This window comes from Porites lutea, chromosome 1 (assembly GCF_958299795.1).
Source record: "Porites lutea chromosome 1, jaPorLute2.1, whole genome shotgun sequence".
Lineage (NCBI taxonomy): Eukaryota > Metazoa > Cnidaria > Anthozoa > Scleractinia > Poritidae > Porites > Porites lutea.
Window position 1 is genome coordinate 55,144,970 of NC_133201.1, and position 14,394 is coordinate 55,159,363.

Genomic DNA, 14,394 nt, shown 5'->3' on the forward strand with positions numbered 1-14,394 from the left:
TTTACTCAGCGAAACTGTCGGCAAGAAGTTTAACATTTTTAATCACTTACCAAGTGTATATTTGGCGTTGATTCAAACAACAAAACAAATTTAGATTCGTCCTGACAAGATTATCAAGTTGAAATGGCACTAAAGTTGCTAGAAATTGTCGTGACATAGAAAATTCATATCCGATTGTTGGGATAGATTATCGGTATCGTACTGATATTGAAAATATCCATGCTTACACCATGGTATTGAGGATGAAAAGGAATAAAAGAAATGACTTTGATTGAAGATTGAAACCTTCTGGGAGTCGAAAAACCGTTTCCACCTTGCTAAAGTACCAAGGATCCACAATGGTCTTGTCTATCCAATTTTGTTTATGACATATTCTGGGACGCGGAAAAGAAAGGTCCTGAGTCTAGAACTAATTTGAAAAATACCGTCCTGTAAGTAAAGCTTAGTAAAGAATGCGCATCACTACCTATAGTATTTATCTTAAAAGTTGAAAAGTTTGAGTAGTTGTATACCCCTGTTTTTAAAAAACTGCTTGTACATAAACTAACTTTGTCACAGCTTATTGCTTTCCTAGCCTTTTTCACACAATGCTCAAGATAAATTTCATCTAAGGAAGTGCAGAGGCACAACATACCCATTTATGTCGAGATTCGATGGATTTCTGACAGCTTGCTTCGCTTCCTGAAAGCTGGAAATGAAAGTCAACGCTAAGAGGAGCAACAACATGCTGGCTTTTGGAGTCAAGCAGAAAGTGCCTCACGAAGGATATTGCCGCCGAACTATCAATATTTACATTATTCTTGGAACTCTCATGATTCATTCTGACCAGTAAATCCTGCAATTCGCTAAAATATGGATTGCAAATGGCGCGGTGAACTATGACGAACTTTGTCCGACTCATAATATTTTTGGTTTTAAAAGTGTCTCGGCCACAAAACGTTTGAAAAACCTGCAGCTGTCATTCAGCTATAATATGAATCAATTCGATTTTAAAGGTCATTAATTTTTTTTTTTAATTGTAGCCTTTAAGTCGACCCCACTTTTTTGTGGTATTAGGTTTTAACAGAAACCCATAAGGGGTTGAAACGTGTAACTCGCGTTCGATGCTCGTGAATATTCACTTTTACCATATTTGGAAACCTCAGTGAGGGATATCCATTTTCAACAAAATGGCTGCTGCGCGATCACCATGCAGATGTTTTAAGACAAGAGTTCTGCATTTCAAGGTTAAAAATACACCGTTAAAAGACAAAAAAATAGAAAGAGAAAGTTCAAAAGAATGCTCAGCTTTCTTTTTGTGGAGAAAGGGAAGCTTTTCATCAAGAAATCGTCCTTCGAGGAATTCAACCTTGTTTTCTTCACGGCGGAGCCCATAGTCTGCTTTGAAATGAAACCAAGTCAGCGAAGTTTTTGCTGAATTTTCAGGTACATTTTGCAATCTATGGCCAAGACAATTACGTTCTTGAAAGTAAATTTATTTATTTTTAAATGTTTCATAGAGGTTTTATAAATTTTTCTCTTAATTCGGCGTTGAAGAAAAATTACAAAATGTGCCCCGATTTGAAATAGATTTTGTGTTGAATTTTGCCATGTGTTCAGCCGATTTTGCTTGCGTGAACGGATCCACGATCCAGATAGTGTTTTGCGAATTGCTTTAAAGGATTAACTTTTTGGATTTTGAATAAAAATTTTCAAGAAACGGCTTCTCTGCCTATTGTTTTGAGTTTGTTCATTCATAAAATTAGCTCAAAACACGATTGTGACCACAAACATCCAAGCTGAATTTAAGCTTAATGCTTCTCACATTCATTACATGCATCACTTTTTGCGAAGATGTCAGGTTCAGGTTTTCGACACTTTTCGATATGCAGCTAATGAATTTTATTGGAAAATATTTTTTACTGTTTATTCTAGACTTTTAACATAAGAATTTTAGAAGCCTATTTGCAGTATAAGTTTACTGTCCAGAGAGTCAACGAGGCATCGTTTTTTGAAGTGACAACTTCAAGAAGTCGCAAGGACATCAGTGGATTTCATAATATTACGTTTGGCCAGGGTGGTAAGCCAATAATATCCTGCTCAGATTCCAAGTTTCAACCTTCGAAATCTTTCTCGGCTTTCGGGAGTTTTTCCCCCGTTTGTCGTCCATTTTTTTAAGCGGGCGCGGGAACGTGAAGTAAAATTACGTCACGTTGTTTACGAAGTTTGCTTGGTCAGTTATCTTTTCTTCTCATTCCAAATATCGTACTTTTGAAAATGAATAATCACGAGCATCGGACAAAGCAAACATATGAGAGTTACACGTTTCAACCCCTTATGAGTTTCTGGTTTTAATGAAAACGTTGGAGCAGAGGTCAGGATACTGATTAAAGCCCGCTGAATTCAGTTTTGACATTTTTTTGAATTTTACAAATAAGGCTACGAAATCGAGTTTTGGAACAGGTTTCTCATTCTGAATAATGTATAGACTGTGCCTACTATTATAGGGGTATAGCTTCAGAATGGCCGGGTATTCTGCAGTTACTCCCAAAACTACTGTTATTATCGTTATACAGTAATTGATTTTTTTACACACTAAAATGTTACAAGTAATTCAAAATTAGTATTTACATCACAAATTATGATTATATTCTTCGTCTGCGCTGTTCATTTTCTTCGTCAGTCAGCTGGTCGTCAGGTCTGTTCTACTCGGTAAGTTTAAACTCAATATTTTTTGGAAGTACATGAAATCTTTTTTGAAAATTTTGTAGGTTTATTACAAAATGCCCGCTAAATTGAGAGAAACGTAAAAATAACCGCTTAAAACATTAAAGGAAGGTTAATTGAAATAACACAACAGATACAACAGATGCCACGGATGGGCAAAACTGAAGAAAATTGAAACAGACTGAAATTAGGGTTTTTGAAAACTGTTCAGCCTAATAGTTTTTCAAAGTTGATCTCTGCTGTTTGCAACTCATTCAAAAATAATGCTCAGGAGACATATTTGTTTGTCTCGAATTTCTGATTTTGTCATTTCTTTGCTTACTTTAAGTTTCATAGCGATTGAGGGCGATTAATTGGCAAATTGAAACAAAATGAACTGGACTACCGTGATACAGCCCCTTTAACACAACTACCTGTTATATTACTTAAACCCCATTTACACGCGCTAAAAAAATCGGCACGGGACGCATAATTTTTGGCACCGTGCTGACGATTTTAAGACACGGCATTCCCAATTTTCGACGTGTAAACGTATCGGTCCCAAAAGTAATGTGGCACCTGAGTGCTCAAAATTTTAGGGGTCGGGTAAACGAGGCACGGTGCCCAAAATTTGGCGTGCCGTGCCGTGCCGTGCCGATTTCTTTAGCGCGTGTAAATGGGGTTTTAATTTGCCAGTTCCAAATTTATTAAAATTCATCCTTGGATCCAAGGCTAAGCGATATAAAGAAAAAACCGCATTGAGATCGATTAAGGGAAGAATAATTCATTTCTTTTGTTTTATTCCTTTTAGCCTCTGAGCCAAGTATCTTCAAAGAGACACCCTGCACCAACCTCAATTCCTATGACCAATGTTCGAACGCACTTATTAATCCTGATTACTTCTAGTAAATATTACTATTTTTGCTCGCGATGGCTTCATTTGTTAACAATACCGAATTTGCTCTTTTGACACCCAGCAAGTTTAAATAGCACTAATCCAAATTTACACAAGGAAAAAGAGATTCTGCATTCTAAAACCTAGAACAATTATTGACTCACGCAGATCTTGTTTGCTTATGCGAAAAAAACTAGGAAAGACTAGTGGTGATTGAAAATAATGATGTAGAAGGCCTAAATAGAATAACATTTAGCCTTAAATGTAATATAAACTCTTAAGTGTGACAACATTCGCCCTTTAATGCTATGACGTCATGTTAACGTCATCAATGACGTAAGTAACACGTCATTAACCATCTAACCTGGTTGTGAAATGGCCCCCGTCCTGTTCGGGGCAGGTGAGCGGGCTCATTTCTCGCAAAGCGGCTGGTATTCGAGCCTAGCAGCTCTTATTTTAGCACTAATAATATATAGATTTAGCCAGGCCTAAAAACGAAGCATTCGTCTATATACTTATAGCTGTAGAAATACTTGTGTCACAGAACCTCGTGAAGCTCAATAAACTCTGAGCCAAAGAAATTAAGGACCCTTCCATTTGCCTTTTGAGGGACTGGAGTTGAGTTATCATTTAAGAAAAATTACAAACACATCTAAAATGAAAAATTTCCCCCATCCCGCTTGGAACTAAAACAAGAGAGAACTAAAACCATAACACAGTAGCTGGCAGTAGTGTCAAATTTTATTGAAATGCAAGTATGATAAATAAATGTTAGAACAATCATCGACGTCCGCAACTGATGAATCCTTCTGAGATAACTAATTTTCGAAGCTACAAAATTAAATTTTTGGGGCAAATATTCCCAATGCCTGTAAAGCGATAGCCAATCGTGCTGCCTGAGAGATAAGCTTATTCATAATGGCGGACGGCTACGTTTTTTGATCGCTCCGCCACTGACCCTAAAATTTGCCGATATGGCGTCTAATGTAAGCTTAACTTTAGAGCACGTGAGCAGACTTCTAAAACAGTCTTTTTTTTCACCTGCTTACACTCTGGCTTGAGCTGGATGGGAAGCTAACTATAAAACCTTATAGGAGCGCGCGAGTGCGGAGCCCCATAGCTAAGTAAATCTACCCATCCTGGAAAATTTCGTAATCACGTGACCGTACACCGAGCGACCGTCCGTCCCACCACAAGTAGCCTCCCACGCAGGCGTTTTTAGGGGGAGCTCGTTTTTCGAAAAGCGAACTCCCCTAAAAACGCCTGCGAGGGAGGCTACACCACAGGCAAACCAAATAAAATGACTCAATCAACAGGTATGGCAACCCAAATGCAACGGAAGAAAATCGCGTGGCCGCCCGGATTTTAGGGAGAAAAAACAAAAAACAACACGTGGACAACAGAGAAAGAGCTAGGGAGACGAATTTCGTTGGAAGAAAAACATGAAAATTTCATAGCGGTGGTGAGAAAATGAGAAATGTTAGCGGCCAGGTGAAAATGAGCGACAGTGAAAACATAAAAGCGATCATGAACACAGGAAACAAAATCTTTGGTAAACACATACGACAATTCCTCCATAAAAATAAGGTGTAACTAGGACGTTTTACGTTTTAGTCGTACAAAACAGCATTGTAGTCGTGACAAACAACGGAAAAGAAAGACAAAAAACCGTGCTGCACGTGCGAATTTGTTTTTTGCTAATTAGAAAAAAAGTGTGCTGCACTAGCAAATTTGGTTTTTTTTGCTAATTAATCTATTGATCTTGATGCCATTTTTATTGCCGTCCGCTTTTAGCATTATACGATTTTTTTTTCTGTTTATAAGTATTATTAACCAGAGCTTCGCTTTTAGCCGTGGCTCTTATATCTTATATTTGCCTTTATAACAAACCCTTGTTCAGCGGACACCTCTATTAAGCGGACGGAGACACTAAATTAAATTATATTTTTCTAATTTCTATTGTTAAAAACCTCTATTAAGCGGACACCGGACTGAACTGACAATAGCAGCATTGAATCAGGGGCACCCAACGACTGTTTTTTTACTCCTTGTCTGTTTAGACAACTAAAGGGTCCTTCAAAGGCAATATTTTATTTAGTAATTCTTTATTTAGCTCATGGTGAAATTACATTTTTAACTTTACATAACTGAAATTTGTGCTTGGTAATAACTTTGTAACATAAGATCCGAAAACCCCTCGAGTAAAGCTCTATACTGGATGGGTTAACGAACATCCGACAGTGAAGAGAAATGGAAAATGGAAAGTCTCCCCCCAAAAATAATAAACTAAGGCTTTGATTGATTGATTGAATTTCAAAATGATCTGTATAAGCTGTAGTCTTTGGCAGTTTTGTGTAATGTCAACTGAGCGTAATTAATATTTGCGTTATGTTGATAATTTCGACAAAAGTCTGTGATTTCTCGCAGTCCGTTTTTAATAAATTATTTCTAATTCTTCTCATTTCTTTTTCTAACTTATTTCACGGATTTCTATGCGTGTCACGGCAATCTTAATTTGCTCAATCAGGCTCATTCTTGGTGGAAAAAAGTGAAAAGACTAGTTCAGGACTGTATGTGGATAGGGACGACATTCTACTTCAAAGACGACACTTAACCCATTCGTCCCTGAGCCGCCCGTGACCACCCGTGCAGATCCGCGTCCCTTCTACCGCTTGTGACGTCTTCAGTTTTAATGGTCAAGGACAACTTTGACCGCTGACTTGTGTAGAGTGAAGAAATCTTTCAAACCATACCAGAATAAGGACAATTCAGTCACGCACAACGTGGAAAAGGTAAAAAACAATGTAACATTTACCAGAAAGTTTCCATGAAAATCTTGTTCCACTACCCACCTGCCTTTTTCATCTAATCCTAAGATCCTAAAAGCTTTCCTAAAAATTTTTCCACCAAAATAAAGCCTTCTAAATTCCCAGCAAAAGAAAAACAAAATGAGGCAAGAAAAGCGAAAAAAGAGGGAAGAAGAGAAATCGAAAAGTAAAAGTCAAGATAGTGAACTAAAAAAATCTCTCAAAATACCACTTTAACTCAACCTTTCTTTAGCATTGATCCATGCACATTTTAGCAATATACCGCTACAGATGAAGCAAACGCTAAATCCAGTGCATTTGTTATAAAGCAAACAGATTGTGGACAGATTGTGTACATGTTGGCCCCGTGTGGTCAAAACAGATTTATTACAAATCATGAACGTGACACAACTTAGTGGAGGTTCAATAAAATGAAATTTCCCATACCCTTGACCAATGACCACTACGTGCATTCTGGAATAACTGACAAAACAATCATTGGTGCTTGGTGCATAACCCCATTATATGCCAATATTAAAAGGCCGTGGAGGAAAACATTCTAATGAATGACAAATAATCGCGGATTTCTATTCAATACTATTCGATAAGACAAATAACCTCTATTCAATCTGAACTTTCTTCTTCCGCATCAGTTAACATCACGAAAATTCATGATGCCATTTCAGCTGACAAACACGCGATAAACTCAGTTCCATTTTTCCAGCCTTGGCAGGGGACCACAAAGTTGCTTTCCAAGGAATCATTCGGACAAGGTCAGTATGGGCTTATCTTAAACTCGCTCAGGCATTTGATCTGTTCCTCAGGTGACTTCGCTTACAGAGGGTCTCCGTAAAATTATTAAAAGACCCTACGATCTCGAAAACAAAGAACAAGAACTCGACCGCTCTCAGGCTGTGCTTTGACCAAATTACTATAATATAAAGAAACATCAGAAACACAGCTGAATGGGATTTGACGTAGGAGGAATACGAATTTCAAGTTATGAAGAGCAAACAACTCTAAGGCCCGGTTCAGACGCCGATCTTTTCATGAGCCGAACCCAATACATTGAATTAAGTACATGAAAAGTTCGGCACTGAATCAATCGACCTTGTCACGGTTTTTTCGACGCCATCTTCACGAGTAGGCAAACCCGACGTGAGAAAGTACAGTGTTTGTATGAGAATCTAATGTCGAATAATTTCCGTGAATGGCTGTTTTAAAAAATATGTGAACTGTAAACTAATGCTTCACTGTTAAGGATTCTACTTAAAAAATTTGAGGGCGTTACATGCGCTAGAAGACTTAGAACCCTTTTTTAAAATTTTCTATTACATTTGTCTGTAAAAATTTCCGGGGAAAAATTGCCGACAAATATATGGAAAATCTAAAGCAAGCTTCTGGAGAAATTTAAGCGCAGTAACGGCCCCCAAAATTTGTTGGTAAAATCCTTTGCTGTGTAGCTTTAGTTTACAGTTCATATTTTTCCAGAACAGCGGTTTTACAGAAATTATTCGACATTGGATCCTCATACGAACACTGTAATTTCTCACGAGTTTGCCTACTCGTCAAGATGGCGTCGAAAACAGTGACAAGGTCTCTTAGGAACGCCTGTTTCAATTTGTAACGGCTCAGCCGTTCAGTTTCGCCTAGCCCGGCCGAGAATTTCGCCTTTGGAGCGACTTTGGAAAGGCTTTGTACCGAACCTATCGCATTATAACGTATTATGCAAGCAGTTTGACGGAAATGAGCATTTGTCGCCTTTTGAACTTAGTTCAGCTGCAATTAAGATCGGAGTCTGAATCAGTTCAGCGGGTCTAAATAATTTGGGTCGGCCTTAATTCGAATTAATATATGTTTGGCTCATGAAAAGTTCGGCGTCTGAACCGGGCCTAGAACATACTGGGCTATCGTTAATACATGCATCAGGAGTTCTGGACTTCCGGTTGGATCGCACGGCATTGTGGGTAGGCGGGCTCAGAAAAGTGGGCATCAACTTGCAGCTTCGCCATATTGGATTACACGTGCAGGAATATAGAAAATACAGTTGGACTGAGATAAGTGGGTATCAAATCCTTGTTTGGTCGCCATCTCTGCTTGTTTGAAGTTGTTTCGCTTGATTTATTACCCTTTGTATTCATAATCGAATCGAAACGAGACTCACTTACAGAAACTCCAGTGACAAGGCCAAAACAGGTAAGGAGTCGTATTTCTGTTCCATTTTGTTTTTATCTCCTAACTAAATGAATGGACAGAAGTCGGAGCAGAGGTGAAGCTCTGATAGTTGAATACGTTTTAACTTTTTATTTATTTTGTTATAATGTAGGTGTGATATGAGTCGTGAAGAGCTGCCTTTCGAGGTTATCCAGACATGGAAACCTGAGCAACTGAAAGAGTTCTGTCGCAAGCGGGACTTGAAGGTTTCAGGAACCAAAGCTGAACTTGTAGCCCGCGTATTTGCCGCGGCAGAAATGGGCATTTCCATCAAGCCAACTGCTCTGGAACGAATTGCTACTACCGAAAAAGAGAAGGCAAAATTACTCATAATGCCAAACGGGACCTCAATTCCAGATCCTTTGAAACTGAAGGATGGCTGGGTGAAGGAAAGCGAGAACATGACTTCTTGGCCGCCGATATACCTGAGTGATATAACATTGTTTTTGATGATTGATCACCCAGGGAAGGATGTTGACTTCCACAAACGCGTCCTAAATGAATACAAAGAAGGGAAGGCGTATCGTTTGTTTGACTCTGGCTGGTTGAAAGAGATATCATGTCATAAAATCACGGATGACTCGGAATATTGCTTTTTAAAAGCAAAATGCACTCGTTCCATGAAAATATCGGATACACCGCATTCTGCATGGATTTGTGCGAACAAGAATAATGGCTTTATAGTCAATGCCTACTGTACATGTGTTGCTGGGTTTGTATTACCAAGACAGATAAAAGTGAACATAAATTAGTATTAATTTGTAGGGTCTAACCCTATTTTTCATCTCATTTCATAGTTTCATGTTACTGGTGTGATGGTGCTATATGGTGGTAGGGACTCAACCATGGAATTAAAAAGGGTACAAGCTCCTTGAAACTAAGAGAGAGTCATGGTATAGTATAAACCAACTAGTGGTCTATTACAAATCCTTCATTCTGATTGAGTGAGCAACTAATGGCCTATTAATGATAGGCCGTGCCTGGCAAAACCACCTGCTTTCTTGCAATTTGATTTTTTTTCAACACAAAATAATGGTATCCACACTCACAAAACAGATTAACTTGTTGGTCTATACTAAAACAATTAGAATTTGCATCTTTTTGTGGTATTGGCCTCTGGCCCTGTGGTGCATTTGTCATATAGCACATTCTGACTTGAGGTCTAATTATTAAATAATTGGGAGATGAATTTCACAAAACTAGGAGCAGGGCAATATTATTCTTGAGCCCCCCAACAGTGTTGAGGTTTTTAGATGCGACATGATTATTTTCATTCCCTTTTTTATAATTTCAGAATGAGCAGCTCTTGTTTTCACATCACAGCATTGCTGTTTAGAGTTGAGGCTGCTAATAGAAGTGGAATGACCAACCCAGCTTGCTCATCAAGACAATGTGTGTGGAATGTCCCATCAGAAAAGACAGTTATCAAGCCAACAAAGATTGCTGACATGAATTGGAAGTCATCAAAACTAAATAAAGGTAACTAAGTAAGATATAGTAAACATAGGACATAGGAATCACTACTATTGGAGAAATGCTGAAAAATGAATATGCTAAACTATAATTTTTGCAAACAAGGCTGAACTTCATTCATGCAGCATCACGATACAGTGTTCCTGTAATATTACCACAAAATGTAGCAACCTCTGAGCCTATGATTACCTCATGATTTGATCAGCTTTGTTTTTGTTTTCTTAAGAACCTACCAGACCAACTGTAGACAGCAGGCGTAGCCTCTTTCAGCCGGTAGAAAAAAAGAGGGCTCTGGATGACAGTGAGAGAAGGAGAAGTTTCTACGAGAATTTAAAGGATACATTTCCAGACTCCTGTTTTGTGTTGATGGGTCAAGCTGAATGCACACCAGAGCCACTACAACCAATATCCACTCCTAGAGAAAGTGACATACTCTCCAGTGATGAAATTGATGCTATAGAGGAAATAACTGTTGGTCCGACTGAAAATGACGCTTGGCACCAGCAAAGGGAGGGCAGAATAACTGCCTCAAATGTTTACAGGGCATTGACTAAAGTAGAATCAGTGAGTCAAGCTGAATGCACACCAGAGCCACTGCAGCCAATATCTACTCCTAGAGAAAGTAACATACTCTCCAGTGATGAAATTGATGCTATAGAGAAAATAGCTGTTGGCCAGGCTGGTAATGAGCCTTGGCACCAGCAAAGGGAGGGCAGAATAACTGCCTCAAACTTTTATAGAGTATTCACTAAAGTAGAATCAATGAAAGTCAATGAAGAAAATAGTGCCGATAAACTTGTTGATAGCTTATTGGGAAAAGCTAAACCACCTACAAATTAACCAGCTCTTAAATATGGCAGAGATATGGAGCCCATTGCAGTTAAGGAATTCATCAAATACTTCAAAAAACACCACAAGGATGTAAGGTATAGAGAATGTGGTATCTTTATTGATAAAACTAAACAGTACTTGGGAGCATCCCCAGACTTGCTGATAGAGTGCTCTTGTTGTGGGGAAGCAGTAGTAGAGATCAAGAACCCTTTTAGTATTGCCAATGAAATTCCCTCAGCAGATAATCTGTCATACTTATGTATGTGTAATGGAAAAGTAGCTTTAAAGCAGCAGCATCAGTACTTTGCACAGGTCCAGGGTGAGATGGCCATAACAAAGAGGCAATTGGGCTATTTCTTTGTATACACACAAAAGGGCTATCACTTGGAAACAATCAGATTTAATGCCACATACTGGCATAGGCTTGAAGAAAATCTAACCTGGTTTTATAGTAATTGTCTTTCACCAGCCCTGAAACTACTGCGAAAATAAATTGTTTAAAAAAATACCTAGAAAATGGATCTGACTGATTATATAAACAGGCAATCATATTTCCATGGAGCCTGCACAATATAATTGAACAACTACATGTATTATTGTATTAGTCATTGCTTTATTTGATCCTTGATATCTAATGTCAAAAGTATAAAACATTCATCAAGTTGTTAATAAAAAAATTGCTTCCTACACTGATTACACTGGTCTTATTAAGACATCAACATAAATTTTGTATTACTGGGGTAGCCAGGGTTTTGTCAAAAGGGGCTCAAAGGGGCCCAAGGCTTAAAAGGGAGAGGCCTGTGCTTTTTCTGGACTTGATTGTCCCATATATTTACTGTATATTACCTTTCAGAGAGGTGGGCCAGGCCCTTTAGTCCCCCCCTGGCTAAGCCCCTGTTTATGCATATTTGTGGTAATGTCATCCTACCAGTGGAAGGAAATCAGTTTCCCTAAACCTGTGAACATACCATTGATATCTTGAATTGTGTTATTCCAGAAGAGGCAGAAAAAGCCCATACCCAAACCATGGAGGGAATTATTTTTCAAACGATCCCCCAACCCCTAAGGAATTTCCAAATGAAAAGTGCAGTAGTGTTTTTATGGATGTTTATCTCCTATAAAACAGGTGGCAAATTGACCCCCCCCCCCGCTGGAATTTCCAATTTCCCTGCATAGTGGGGGTATGGATTTTCTCGTGAATTACACATTTGACTCTATATCTTGTGCCAAAAATAACGTGTTACTTGCAAAGAGGCTTGTACAAATTGCATAATGCAGCACAGACAATAATAATGTTATCAAGATTACCAATAAGAGAGATGGGCAGTTCGTTCTTGATTATACGGAATGTTTTCAGCCGCCCGATGGCCTGTTCTACAAAAATGCGTAGATTAGCTACTGTTTTAGTTTTCTGTACATCAGCTTTCGTGAACTGTTCTTGTCCACGTTTCCCTGGCGGAATAAAAAGGTCAGCTCTGTGAAGCAAAAGATCCTCTGCAATAGTGAATCCACGATCTGCCATTACTGCATCATATGGCTCAAGGATGTTATAAAACTCTGATTCCCTTGTTAAATGGACATCTGAGGTGCGCCCACCCCATGCCTCGGAGATGAAGTTGAAGGCCCCATTTGGGGTGATTGAAACTAGGATTTTTGCAGTATTGTGGTGCTTATAATCTGACCACGTTGATGCTCTGATTACAGGGTTGCTTGGGGTCTCTGTAAAAATTTCAGTGCAGTCTATTATATGGCGCACCTTGCAGTATCCTGGTTTTTTGAACTTCTTTGGCAGTGTTTTCTTAACAACTTCCATGCTAGGATTGTATATTAGGCATTTCAGTTCATTAGCCAAAATTTTGACCCATGTGTTGAAAATAGTTGATACGGTACTTCGTGAAATTCCAAATCTTTGTGCAAGGTCTGCATTGGTGGATCCCAAACGGAGTTTCATTAGTGTTAAAAGAAACTCGTCCTTTTGAGAAAGAGCCCGGTTTGGTCCAAATTTTTTTGGTGATTTCCTAAAGTTCCTGCCTTTTCTGGATGTTTTCTTAGGGCCACTCCAATATCTCACTTTTTTTATAGATCCTTTGACAGAGTTAAATAATTTGTGAAAGGCAGGCTTTGATGGGATACCAGTCAGTAAATTTACAGTCTGGTCATTTCTCAGATCTGAATGCTTCAATCCCTTATCCTGTTTGGCTACAATTTGAACTTCCAGCAACTTCACTTTTTCACTTAGCTCCTGTATTTTCTCTGAAAGTTCCACGATTTTTTTGTCTTTGTCTTGTCTGCTTTTCAAGCAACATGTGTTCATGCAAAAATTCGAATTTTCATTAATTTCATACCAGCCATAGACATAGCAATGGTCATGAATTACGGATGCTCTGTCTATGTCAACACAATCATTGACAGAAGTAGAGGGCTCAGGGTCTTGGATGTCAACATCATCACAAGCCAGGTTGTCAGCTGAGTGGTCAAGAACAGGTACTGGTATTTCATCGCTGCTTGTATCTAGCTTAGCTCGTTTTCTGGATCTTACTGCAAGAGAGTTATCCCGTGGCGTTGGTGGTGGGCGTTTGGAGGCTCTCGTTTTCTTGCTGTGACCAAGTTGCAAAGTTGCGTCTGGGTTTTCAGCTGTTGGTTCACCGTCAACGAAGTGTAGATTACAAACTCTTGAATCCTTGTTAGGCATCCAAAGAGCCCCATTCAAACTGTTCCTGCTTATATTTTTTGCCCATTGTAATCGGCGTTCCGGGTTCTTCTTTTCTGTCGGGAATGGGAATAATTTAAAGGGTGGCTCGCAGTCACACATGCTTGCTCCATTTTTACAACCATGATGCTCACAGGTCTTCGCCGCCCACTTCCCAAGCCTCTGTCCACTGTTGGGACAGCCTAGGACCACACAGTTTCTGTGGCCGAATCCCATGGACAAAGTTAATCTACATTAAAACAAAAGAAATATGACATAAGTCTGAGTATAAAATAAGCAAAAATCATACTCGTACCATCTCAAATCGACTACACTCTGCAGCCTAAAATCGTTAGAAGATAAAAACAAAACGGAACAGAAATACGAATCCTTACCTGTTTTGGCCTTGTCACTGGAGTTTCTGTAAGTGAGTCTCGTTTCGATTCGATTGTGAATACAAAGGGTAATAAATCAAGCGAAACAACTTTAAACAAGCAGAGATGGCGACCAAACAAGGATTTGATGCCCACTTATCTCAGTCCAACTGTATTTTCTATATTCCTGCACGTGTAATCCAATATGGCGAAGCTGCAAGTTGATGCCCACTTTTCTGAGCCCGCCTACCCACAATGCCGTGCGATCCAACCGGAAGTCCAGAACTCCTGATGCATGTATACAAGGTGTACGCTGAATGTGGGGACCGTTTAATACAGAACGATATCAAAACTTTGCTCAACTCAGTAGCCTTCTAAAACAGCAAGAGGAGATAAAAAAACCGTAGCTGCCATTAAGCCATAAAA

General features: G+C 39.0%; 2 protein-coding genes and 1 pseudogene across 2 annotated transcripts in view; 1 reads left to right on the forward strand and 2 right to left on the reverse strand.

Moving 5' to 3' along the window:
* Positions 1–14,394, reverse strand: part of LOC140922259 (ribosome production factor 2 homolog) — a 368,864-nt gene that overhangs the window by 191,236 nt on the left and 163,234 nt on the right. The gene's annotated exons all lie outside the window — the stretch shown is intronic.
* Positions 8,588–11,698, forward strand: LOC140940073 (uncharacterized; annotated as a pseudogene).
* On the reverse strand, positions 12,087–13,831 carry LOC140940081 (uncharacterized). The gene has a single exon (XM_073388970.1). It carries the CDS (start codon positions 13,829–13,831, stop codon positions 12,146–12,148), a length of 1,686 nt encoding a protein of 561 aa, XP_073245071.1. The 3' UTR covers positions 12,087–12,145.

Coding starts and splice junctions, on each gene's coding strand:
- LOC140940081 (XM_073388970.1), bottom strand. CDS start 13,831: ATGGGATTCGGCCACAGAAACTGTGTGGTCCTAGGCTGTCCCAACAGT.